We start from the raw sequence: 12,422 nt of genomic DNA, 5'->3' as shown, positions 1-12,422 counted from the left end.
TCGTCTGCACTCACAACATGAACCAGATTCAGTGTTTCAACCCTGAGAGGAAACTGTGTGTGTGAGTGTGATCCAGATGTCACAGCTGAGACGGTTTCACGCTGCAGGAAACAAACTTTATTTCTTTGGTTTGTTCGCCGTCGTCATGGTGACAGAAGCTGATGACGTGGAGTCTTTAATCTGATCTCAGTACAGAGAAAAACGTCAGAGCGCCAACAGGAAGAGGAACACAGGCACCTCCTGTCAACAGAAAGAGCTCCTCCCTCTGTCACTGCATGGCCAATCAGGGCTCTTGTTGGCAGAACTTCCTGGATCTGAAGCCTCATTCATTCAAACTACAGCCAGACAACTGCTCCACCCTAACCCTATCTTTAACATATCTGTAACACTCAGGAGGCGGAGCCAACAGGTGAATGATTGCTCAGTCACTGGTTGGCTCCACCTCCTCTTCATCAGGATGAATGAGGCTTCAGAGTGGAGGAATGCCCGATTAGAGCCGCACGATACAAGAAATTACAAAAATAAGATTCTTAATAATCTCTTTACACACACACACACACACACACCCTCCTCCAGTGAGGCGGGGCCACAGATTCACCCCGCCCACACACAGTCCATCTCCACTCTTCACTACGATACAAAGGCCCCTCTGCCACTCTGCTCGCAGCTGCTTTCTCTCGAGTGTCCGTTGGAGACGCCAACCTCCCGCCGAGCTGCTCCGGAAGTCGCCGCCGAGCCGCAATCGGTCGAGCCTGCACGGCGAGACTCGACGTCAAAGCCCAAGATGGTGGCGACAGGGCGAGGGAGGTCCTGAGGAGGAGCAGACAGGTCAGGGTGAGGGGTCAGATGGACGTACCATGACAGAAGACGCTCCCTGCACTCACCTTGCAGCTCCTGATCTGCAGACAGATGCCCTCAGCTTTCTGCAGGATCTCCTCAATGTCCAGCTTCATGGAGAGCTCGTTGATGTGCTGAAACACACAGGTCGGTGAACAATCTCAGGTGTGCACAGATCTCCGGGCAGCTTTGGGGCGATGCTCACCTTCAGGATCTCGTTGAAGCCGTAGTTCTCCTCCATGATCTTCTGCTTCTCTGAGTCCAGGATGGCGCAGCACACCAGCAGGTGAAAGTTCTCGCAGGGCAGCCCGGTCCACATCACCTGAGGATGAACCACACGTGAGACCACAGGAAGAACGACACCTGTCAGCACCTCCGACCCCGCAGGAGGACACCAACCTCCCAGAGCCGCAGCACGTCCACGAAGCTCAGTTCCCTCTTGAACCTGATGAGCAGCCAGCGGAAGCAGAAATACAGGTATCCTGAATCCTGAGACTCTGAGACACAGACAGAGGGGGCGGAGTCATTCAGAGCCGCCGCTATTCACAGCAAACACACACGCACAGCTGCAGGCGGCGTACCGAGGTAGTTCCAGAAGGCAAGGTCGAGCAGCCTGAGCAGCGAGCTGAGCTGGATCAGCTGAGTCTTCATGCCCTGCATCTGCTCCTCAAAGTTCTCGTGCTGCAGGACACACGGCGGTAAATCAGCACGCGGTTAAACGTCCGAGCTGTCAGAGCAAAGATCAGACTCACCATCTGGTCCATGAAGGCCACGAAGCACCAGAAAGCCTCGACCTCATTCTCCATGACGTAGAGGATGGGCGACAGCAGGTCGCTCATGCCCTGAACGTAACCTGCAACACAGAGAGCTTCCTGTCACGACCAGGAAACGGGAAGCGGCGCCGTACCTGCGGAGGCAAAGCGTTCGCTCACCCAGGTCGAAGTCGTACATGCAGTAGGTCATGAGGATGTCGTGCAGCAGGACCAGGCCCGGGTTGTCGATGCCCTCGTAGAAGCGGTTCGTTCGGTCTGTTCGGTTCACGTCCTTCTCTGAGAGCGCAGACACATACGTCACATGACCTTTGACCTTTACCCCCTCACGGCAAGCTGTACCACCCAACTCAGAAGACCAAAGCGGTCGTTGCTCAACTCCCGCAGCTCTCCCTCCACCTCACCGCGGCAGTAACTGAGCATTCACTCGAGTACCTCACTGAAGTACTGCGTTCACTCCCCGTACTGCAGTATTTCACACGTAAAAACTCCTTTAACTTTACAGGTAACGCCTCAGATCTGATCCCGGCGACAGTGTTACGATCTCACCCACCTGCTGCACCCGACTCCACGCTGACATCATCTCCAGCATCAGAGCAAGAATCAATCGCTCATCAATGCTTCTGATTCTTTGGCACATCAAACATCACAAACACCTTCAAATGTGACGTCATCCACCCGCTACACTGGACTGCTCTCCATCAGGAGCCCCGCCCAAATAACCAAACAAGGCCTGAGCCGAGGTGCTGCTCACCGATCAGACTGCGGTAGTCTCTCAGTCTGGAGTTCCTCCTCTCCTGCTCCTCACTCACAGATTTCCACTGCAGCTTCATCCTGAAGTATTCATCACTGACACACACACACACACACACACACACACACACACACACACACACACACACACACACACACACACCTCATGTTAACATGATATACACACCAGTCAGGGTAATCAGGTATGTGTGTGTGTGTGTGTGTGTGTGTGTGTGTGTGTACGTTTTCTCTCTCTGCAGGGTCTTCCTCTCCTCGTGCGTGCTCTCCCAGGGATAATACCCCAGCAGGAACTTCCAGGCCTCCTTCCTGAGGGCGTGGCACAGACCCTGCAGACGACACAGACGCGTCAGGGCGTGGTCTCTGCTCGTTTCAATCAGTGTCACAGGTCAAAACACCAACGAGTGCTTTACAGTAAACTCAGGCATAAAAACCAAAGTGAAGATCAAACAGCCCAAAACTGAATAAATGAGTGATGCTGCTAAGAATCACGTCAGCTGATTGGTTCAGAGCTGGACACACCCACAGACACGTACGTACCCCCTTGAAGACGGCGTGTTTCAGGTCTGGGACATCCTTCATCCTCCCGTCTGCATCCTGGTGTCGCGCCCAGTCGTCTGCAGTCAGCGGCGACTTCCTGCTCACCTCGGGCCTCGTGCCCAGGTCGATCTGACGGGGTCAAAGGTGAGCAAAGAGCATCACACGGCTGACACACCCGCTGCCACGCGTCTGCCTAACAGCCAATCACATTAGACCCCTCACCCTGGTGATGACCTCGAAGCCCGGCTCTTCCTGCTGGTTGATCTCCAGCCCCGGGATGACCTCGCCCAGCAGGTCGGCCACCTCCTCTGGGGGGCGCTGTTGCTGCTCCTCCATCCCCCGCAGCGCGTCGAATAAGTAGTTTGTGACTTTGGAGAAGCCGCCGAGCGTGGTGACGTACGGGTCCCGCTTGAACTTCTGCAGGAGACAAACGCAGAGCTCATCAGCCGACGGACGCCGGAACAAGATGGAGCGCACGACTCCAAACGTCATCTGAAAATAAATCCTACGACGTGTTTTCACAGACAGAATTCTACGTGTGAAACCAGAGCAGCCAACAGCCCACCGCAGCGACCTCGCTCACAAAACCAACACACAGATTTATTTAGTTTGAAATAAATGCGCTGATGCACAGCAGCTTCCACAGAAACATCTGCGTGAAGATCACACGTTAATGTGTCCGTTTAAATCACCATGGTAACAGCTGCTGAACCCCTCACTGTGAGGACCATGTGATGCTCACACTTTTATGTGCAGCATGTTTCAGTGCGACAGAGTCCCTGTGCGCACGTCGCCGCACTCCATGACGTTGACACGTCGCATGCTAAAACCTCATAAATGTGTTTTTGTACCTGCAGTACACCACAGGAAGCTGTGGGGGCAGCATCGCTGCATCACCTGCCCAGACTGCACTCAGCACACAAATAATCGAAGAGAAATCAGACAGGTTAATCGACGACCAAATAATCTATAGTTGCACCCCCGTGTGCGCGCGTGTGCGTGCATGTTTGTGCATGCGAATCCAGATGTTTGAGCCTAACAGCTGGCAGTGAAAGATGGTTAAACTTCTTACGTGAACCAGGCCGAAGTTGTTGTCGTCCAGAAGGTTCTCGAAGGACTGCGACAGAGCTTTGTTTGGCGTGCTGACCAGCAGGCACGTGTGGTCGCTGGGAGACCTGCAAACAGGAAACATGTGACCTCAGTAACAGCTCACAGGATCAACGCCGGCCTTCTGATAACAAACGGGTGCTTATTATTCACGGCGCGAGCGGCAAATCAGACATCAGAGGAAGCGCTCGTCTCTTTGGGGTGTACAGATTCTATCAGCCAATCAGCAGGCAGCACGTGGGCGGGACGTCATTATGAAGCCTGATAAGAACTTTAATAACAGCTATCTGCCCCCGCCTCACCCGATATTTGGATCAGAGGGACGGGAACGCTGCCGCACGCCTGTGGAAATCAGCCATTAGCATATAAATGACCCGAGAGAGTGGCGCCGGCACCAAATCCCCCCGCAGCCCCCACCCCAAGGTGGAGTAACATTTATATGTCTTCCTGACTGAGAGTAACTTGAATAAACTGTCTGTGACACAAACACCAATAACTTGATCTGTATGTGAACCTGACCAGCCCCCCCCCCCCAAAAAAACAAAACAAACAAACAAACAAACAAAAAAAAAAAAAACAGCCCTCCTTGAGGTGGAGGGCGGGGTCAGAGCTTAACATCAACCGCTGGACTCACTCTATGAGCAGAGCGAACCTCCTCAGGCTGTCCAGGAACGCTCTGCTGCCACCCTGGTGGAAGTGCAGATGTGGCAGCGGGGTGGATGAGTCCTTCAGCTGCAGGATGATGAAGGTCCAGCCCTCCTCCCTCACCGTGACGGAGCGGAGGTCACTGACACTGAAGGCGAAGGCCAAGCGGCTCCTCTCGTGGCTGCTGTTGAGAGAACCTGGAGACAGGAAGCAGGGATTAGAAAAAACAGGGATTTCAAAATAAAAGCTCAGATCAGCCGATGCACCCGTCTGGCTCAGGCTGCTGAGAGTCTTCACGACCTGCAGATGCAGCCCGGCAGCTCGAGGCTAGGCTGCAGTCGACAGCATTAAAATTCCTCATCGCTGCCTCATCGTCTCTGAATCTGAGTCACGTGATTCCAACATGCCGAGCAGGTTAAAGCAGCCGCTCACCCTCCATGTTGGAGCTCCGCCTCTTCCTGAACGACACGGCGTTCACCATGTCCCACTCTGTCTCGTAGCTCAGCTGAGCCTCCAACAGCTGCTGAGACTGTGGACGGTCCCCTGGACACTGAGCCCACTCCACCACCGAGCTCGAGTCCTGCGCACACACACACTCTTAAATCACCTTTACATGAAGTTTTATGTTTTTTTTGGTTTGTTTAAAAATCTGTTCTTGGAAACTTTGAAGTTTGAATGTAATCAAATCAGGAAATTCGGTTTGTTGATACTCAATTTGAGTCAATAAAGTTGAACTCTACTGAGTGGGAGTATTTGGACAAACCTTCCCAGCACAGAGCATGTTTGAGGGGTCGACGCCGTCCTCCAGAGGTCTATACTCCACCACGATCTCGGCGTCCTGACGGCGAGGACACACATTGACACATTACTTCATCGATCAATCAAACAAATCACAGGAGCGTTCAGGAAGAAAGAGCGCTTCTGTTCCGATCGCATAGATCTATAAACAATCAATAACAGTGACATTCCAGCCAATCATGTGCAGTTTAACAGGTCTTTGATTAAGCAATCAGGTTATCGCCCTGGTATCAAACATGCTGCTGGTGTGTGAGGATGTTTTTCTCTTCAAGTCGTTCCATCGCAGAGACATTCTGATACTTAATCGATGACCAGGCTGACTAATCGATACCAGAGTGTGTCGGGACTGTTACCTTTTCAAGGATCCGGAGGGTTCCTGAAACCAGGAAGTCTGGCTCGATCTCCTCATCACTGCTGGGATGGAGGAAGACTCCCTCGTGTTCAAATATCACCTGTGGAGCAGAGTCACAGTGAGGTCAGCTGAAGGATCAATACAGCAGGCAGGAAGTCTGATCACATCACATGACGTCTGAGGACTCAGGGCATTGTGGGAAAAATAACCTGCGATACAGCGAGAAGGTGGCACACCTGTTCACACCTGTGCCACCCGCAATCAGAGCTTCAGATAAAACCACTGATCAATACTAATCAAAACAAATCAATCAGGTTCCCCTGAGATCAATCACGCAAACTTGAAGCGGTCTGCTGAGGTTCACCGGTCCGCCCAGGGACCACTGCACGCTAGCTTAACCCAGCCTGTCCCCTGAGAGCCCCGACCCTCAGCCCTACGCCGCCCGCAGACAGCGTCCGGGCCGGAGAGGCGGACAGAGGCCGGCGGATAGCCGCCTCCCGAGGCAGCTGCGGTCGGTGAGCTCAGTGGCTATCCGAGCAGCGGCGGCGCAGAGCCGGAGGACAGAGCTCCCGGCCCGACAGGACGGAGCTCTCTTCTCCCCGCCGCGGAGCTCCGGCCTCCGCGGCAGAATCCCGGAAACGCGATCATGTTTTACCTTGAACGCAGGCTCCGCCGCCATGTCTGGACTCACTCTCCCAATGACGACGGAAGCTCACGTGACCACCAACTTCCAAAACACAACCGACAGCTCAGCTTCCGGTTTAAAAAGGTCAGCTTCCGGTTAGAACCACGCCCACTTCAACGGGTCAGCTGACGGCCCAAAAAAAAAAAAAGACAAAAGAAGTAAAAACTGACAAACGCACGGATAGATGTTACAGCCCAGGGGCGGATCTAGAGAGATTTTCTTAGGGTGGCAAAGTCGAAGCCCCCCCCCAAACACTCATGGTTACATACGGTTACATGATTCAAATGCAGTAAGTATGCACGTTTTTCATATAAATATAGTCGATAACTTAATTATTGTCTGTAGCCCACATGATTACACACTTTAGTTACATAAAACATGTGAGTTTTGATGCTATGTACTGTATAGCCTGTATGATAAATAAATATGTAGCCCAATAAGTATAAACTCCAGAAAGCTACACAACATGGGGCGCTTCATTTACAAACACAAGTCTAACTTAAGTTTCACTGTTTTTGTTAGAAAACAGTCACATTGTTGCAGCTTAAATTACACAAAATGTCAGAAATCTGCACCGTCATGAACAAACATGTAAACCTCATTTTTCATGATTTGTTGGATGAACCCACTGAGGTCTGAAATACAACCGGACATTTGTGACTCCTTTGAGTTTACGTTTGTATTTCACCCTCAGATTGTTTCATTTTATTTTTCCCCCATTGCCTTGTTTGGTATCTTTTCAACTCAACTGAATTTATTTTTTTTACTTTCTTTTTATTGTTTTCTTTAAACATTATAGGGGGGGGGGGGGGGTAACAACAAAACAAAACACCAAAACAACAACAACAACAAAAAGATAAATACAACAGGTAGGATAACAAAACAAACCCATGTTGGATCTCCTTGTTTCTACAGTTTGATCATTTCTCATTATCAGTGTGTTGGTCTTTATCCTGTTGGGTTTATGTACTCAGTCCATTTCTCCCACTTTTTATGGTATTGATCTTCCTGAGTCCTTATTCTGTAGGTCAATTGTTTGTATTTCATCTATAATTTTGATCCATTCGTTAACTAACTACTTAATTAACGCTCTACGTCTCTGACCTCTGCTCCTCAGTCGGTTTCTTTCTGGTCTCAGTTTGTCGAGGACGCAGACTGGATAAAGGTCAGTAACAAAGTGAAGAGATTTTATTTGGAAAATTCACCTTTACTCAGTTGTTATGGAATCATGTCACTACGTTCATCTCTAACAGCATCTTATCAAAATCTTTTCTACCAAAACGTATTTTGGTTTAGACTTTAGTGAGAGACTCTCATTAATCAAACTCCACATCCATAAATGTGACTTCTCCACTCTCAGGACAGAATCGGAACAATTTGTTCCTCTTACAACAAGAAAGCTTTAAAACCATTAATAATCTCACGGTGTCTCTCGCCTTTCCCTGTTTGAATTTGCATTTCTGTCCTATTTATTTGTACATACTCTTCCACTGTATCATAATTTTGCACTACAATTTTACATCGTGCAGTTTTCTGCTTTTTGTTGAAGATTCTGTTGAAATAAAGTTGGAGAAAAAATAGTTTCTTTCATGAGCAACACATCCCGACATTTCAAAATAAAGTAAAGTCTGGAATGATCAAACTCTTAGAAATGAGACAAAAACGGATTAAAATGAGGTTCAATGTTTTTATTTCATGCCTCACAGTGACTGCATCCTCCTGGAACAGCTGGCTCCACCTTTGGCCACACGTGAAAAATGTCTTCGTCAGCCTAACAGTTTTGATATTGTCACACACTGATGACATCATCAATGAACCCGATCAGTGTATTGAGACACAGCAAGAACTTTATGCTGAAAGGTGAACACACCTGTGGTCTGCAGGCACAGGTGAGACGCCTGCTGGCTCTCCTCAGTCAGAGGCTGTGTCCCAATTAAGAGACTGCACGCTTGAAGTACGCGCACTACGCGTACTACAAGTACGAGAAGTGCGGAAGTGAGAGGCTTGTGAAATGGGACGGTATACGCTTCGTCCTGCTGTTCAGGTTGCCTAGCAACCATGATACTAACCGCGAGACACGTTACATACAGCTTTGTGTGACAGAAATGAAGGAGAAAAATGTTTTGTTGGTCATTCATTTTTGTCATGACATCACTTTAGTTGAGTATCTGAGGCTGAGACCACGGCACTGTAAAACATGATTGTTGGGCTTCATTTCTGTGCTGAACAGGGGCGGACGTGGGGGTGGCTTACTGGGCTTAAGCCCGGGTTGTTTTGTCAGAAGCCCGGGGTCTTTTGGAGTGTAATTTTTTCATAGTTAGATGCCTGGCTGACAACTGTATAAAACAAAAAGTACACACAATATTCGAAGCACATAGTGCACACTGTGGGAATTTACGACTGTGCGTGAATCCCCCCTGATATTGGTATGATCCGAGCTCAGGCACTAAGCGGCTGTCTCCCAATTCAGGGTCTGCAGCCTTAAAGTATGGACTTCAAGGCCAATTACGTCACAGCGGCGCGACGAAGGCTGTCCCAATTCAAAGGCTGCTCGAAATGCGGCCCTCAAATGCGTCCTTCATTTCCCTGAATTTTAAGGATGTGGCAGTGTAGACTTCGTGGCCCAACATATCCCAGAATGCATAGCGTGGCGGTGGGTGTGGATAAATTTGCAGAAAAAAAACGGTGGATGAGGGGCGGCCGAAGAGTGAACTTTAAGTACTGAATATGACGTCACTTATTTATGTGCAAATGTTTAATAACGAAGAACATTAAACATTCCTGTTGGCCACATGTCAGCAAAGTCATGTGACATTAGTGACGTTTGCACTAACTTGGTTTTAAAGCCTTTACTTTAAAATATACGCCGTCCAATAGCTGAGCTTAATCTCACAGAGAATGATCAAAGCTCATGTAGAAACAAACAAATGAACAAAAGATTTTCTCCTTCATCTCTGTCAAACACAGCTGTATGACACGTTTCCAGCTGTTAGTATCATGGTTGCTAGGCTACCTGGGCACCGCAAAGGAGGCTTTTTAAAAAAAAAACTTTATTGACAAACAACAGTATCAGCGCAACGGAGGCTAGACCGGCCCATTACACAAGCCTCGCACTTCCGGCCTGAGCGGTCTTTGAGTACGCGGCCCTTGAGGATCGTTGAGGCTGCGTACTTTAAGGCTGCAGACCCTGAATTGGGAGACAGCCAGCGACTGAGTGAGGGGGCGGGGCAGCTGCTGCCTGTGAGTGCGCTGTTGGAGAAATGGAGCCAGCCATACTAAGGAGAGCTTAAGTTTGACCAGGTACCAAAGCAAATCATTCGTACCGTACAAATAATGTAAATATGACGGTGCATCACGAAAGATTGATATCAAACTGATCACTTGACCAATATTACGTTACTCGCTCTTCAAGTGAATCAACAAATGGCGAAATGAAAAGCCGAACAACAACAAAGCTGTTTCTTTAGAGAGTCTTAGCTTACGTGTGTTTATTTCATATTCTCAGTTCTTACCCTCCCGACTAAATCGGTTTCAGTTATGTACTGAAATATAAGAATGGACATTAGAGGCTTCTTTCAAAGAAAAAACTCAGGTAAATGTTATTTTATATATTATGCTTTGTATGTTGTTCAGTATATTTCTATGCAAAACAAGAGGGATTTCAGTACACAGCAGGATATTCACATTTGTAACCAGATATTTACACTTTAGGGAGAAAACATAAAACATTTTTACTGCACAACATCAATTTAGAGTAAACTTTTGTTTTAGATAAATATTGAAATATATTTTGAATGAGTTAAATGTCAGAATAAAGAGAGACAGAGCTGTCTATTTTTTATCACTTTCATCAAATGTAGGAGTACATGTACACTAAGTTTATTGTTAATTAATAAGAAACTGCAGACGATTCCATTCTGAGCTGAAGAAGCTTCTGATAGGTTCGTAGAGTCCATGTGAGTAAACTGGTGGCACAGCTGTGGATGCATATAAGGCAAAACACAGAGCCTGTTTCTGTGACATGGGAACATCAAGAGATGTCAACAAAACACCAGGAGAAGAACTGTGGAGCTCCATAAGTGTGGCTCAGTTTGAATACAATTTGGTGCCATTTACAATTAAGAAATACAGACAGTTTCTCTCTTTACTCTTAAAGTTAACAAACATGTTTTTATATTTATCTAAAAAATAAACATTTAGTCTGATTTGATCTTACAATTAAAAAATTGTTTTTATCTGAAGGGTAAATATCTGGTTTCCACTGTATATTTGATGATTGTCAGCACAAAGAGAGGAAGAGAGGAGCAGAGAGGGAGATGGAGAATGAGGACAGAACAGATGAACAAGAGCAGGTGAGACACACATGTCAGTCACATGGTTGTTTACCAGAAGTATCAGCGTATCATAGGTCCTTGTGTATCTCGTACCTCGTGTTTCTTTTTAGGTTTGTTATTTTTCAAATTCTATATTTATTAAGTTCTGCAGCTTGTTTGCACAACAAGGCTAAATAATTATATAAACTTTTCTCAATCTAAATATTGTACTTTGGTAGAATTAAACAATAAGTGTAGTGCAGGTCTATGATGGTTTTTAGTGCTACTATCATCTAGTTCTGATTCTGGTTCTGTCTTGGTTAAGTCCTCAGTAGTCCTGATTTTGAACTGTTGTAGTCCTGCTTTAATTCAGGATCAGTTCTGGGTCTGGTTGAATTGGGGTTTAGTCCTCGTGTCTTGATGTCTGGCTCCGCCTCTGGTGCTGAACAGTCATTTAAGATTAGTTAGTAAATAACAATTAGTTAAATGGTAAATGGCCTGCATTTGTATAGCGCTTTTCTAGTCCATAGGACCCCAAAGCACTTTACACTACATTCAGTCATCCACACACTGGTGATGGCAGCTACATTGTAGCCACAGCTGCCCTGGGGCGCACTGACAGAGGCGAGGCTGCCGGACACTGGCGCCACCGGGCCCTCTGACCACCACCAGTAGGCAAACACGGGGTTAGTATCTTGCCCAAGGATATTTGGCATGCAGCCAGGATGCAGCCTGGGATCGAACCACCGACCTTCTGATTAGTGGCTGACCTGCTCTGCCACCTGAGCTACAGCCACCACCAATGTTGTTCATGAGACTAAAGTCAACTCCCTGTGGCAATGTAAATATAATATGGCCAATATTATAGTATTGTCAGATTATTATGATTGATTATATATATATATATAGATAGATATACACACACACACACACACATATATCACTGACTTTCAGCTTGTTGTGTTTGTGGATATATGACTGACTAATTATTACACATTCGCACATAAATAAGTGACGTCATATTCAGTACTTTTGACAGTTCACTCTTCGGCCGCTCCATCTTATTAGGGAAATGCCACATACATAAATGTAAATTTCTAAACTCAACCCCATCATTTAATTTGTTTTTGATTGAAATTGAATATTACTTAAACTCTCTTAAATTAACTTCCAATAAAAAAGGTTTATCATTGATTGAAATTCATTCAGAAATGTTTAAGGAATGAGCTGTCACAACTTTCAAGTACAAAGTTGTTATGAAGTCTGTCACATTCCCCCCTTTTTTCTTTTTTTTATCCTTTATTTATTTATCCTTCTTATTTCATTGTGCTGTATATTGTTACTCTTATTTGCCTTGTATGTCTACTGTACGAACTGAACTGGAATGACTGACTGTTCGCTTTATCATTTCAATAAAGTTTGAAAAAAAAAAAAAAAAAACTCTTCGGCCGCTCCCTTCTGCTGTATTTTGCGGCAAAATTATCCACACCCACCGCTGTGCTATGAATTGTGGGATATATGGGACCACGAAGCGTGCACCGGACCACGCTTGATATTTGGGGAAATCGACGGCGCATTTGGAGTATGCGTTTGAAGCACACTTT

General features: G+C 47.0%; 1 protein-coding gene across 1 annotated transcript; it reads right to left on the bottom strand.

Moving 5' to 3' along the window:
- Positions 1–94: 94 nt before the first annotated feature.
- On the bottom strand, positions 95–6,859 carry tbc1d15 (TBC1 domain family, member 15). The gene is made up of 17 exons (XM_026172296.2): positions 6,476–6,859; positions 5,822–5,920; positions 5,434–5,508; positions 5,103–5,250; positions 4,660–4,867; positions 3,991–4,093; positions 3,141–3,335; positions 2,919–3,047; positions 2,604–2,707; positions 2,362–2,456; positions 1,770–1,886; positions 1,590–1,690; positions 1,419–1,518; positions 1,237–1,334; positions 1,043–1,159; positions 885–971; positions 95–810 (listed from the first exon to the last, which is right to left on the bottom strand). Exons 1-17 carry the CDS (start codon positions 6,497–6,499, stop codon positions 631–633), a joined length of 1,980 nt encoding a protein of 659 aa, XP_026028081.2. The 5' UTR covers positions 6,500–6,859; the 3' UTR covers positions 95–630.
- Positions 6,860–12,422: the final 5,563 nt, after the last annotated feature.

This window comes from Astatotilapia calliptera, chromosome 7, assembly GCF_964374335.1.
Source record: "Astatotilapia calliptera chromosome 7, fAstCal68.1, whole genome shotgun sequence".
NCBI lineage: Eukaryota > Metazoa > Chordata > Actinopteri > Cichliformes > Cichlidae > Astatotilapia > Astatotilapia calliptera.
The sequence above is the reverse complement of the archived record's forward strand: the minus strand, read 5'-3'. Positions and strand labels throughout refer to the sequence as shown.

Bases quoted from the DNA above. Each gene is read 5' to 3' on its own strand.
- tbc1d15 (XM_026172296.2), bottom strand. From the start codon at position 6,499: ATGGCGGCGGAGCCTGCGTTCAAG. The intron at 5,509-5,821 runs GTAACAGTCCCG...CCTCGCCGTCAG, and splicing joins CCCTCCGGATCCTTGAAAAG to GACGCCGAGATCGTGGTGGA. The intron at 1,160-1,236 runs GTTGGTGTCCTC...GTTCATCCTCAG, and splicing joins ACGTGCTGCGGCTCTGGGAG to GTGATGTGGACCGGGCTGCC.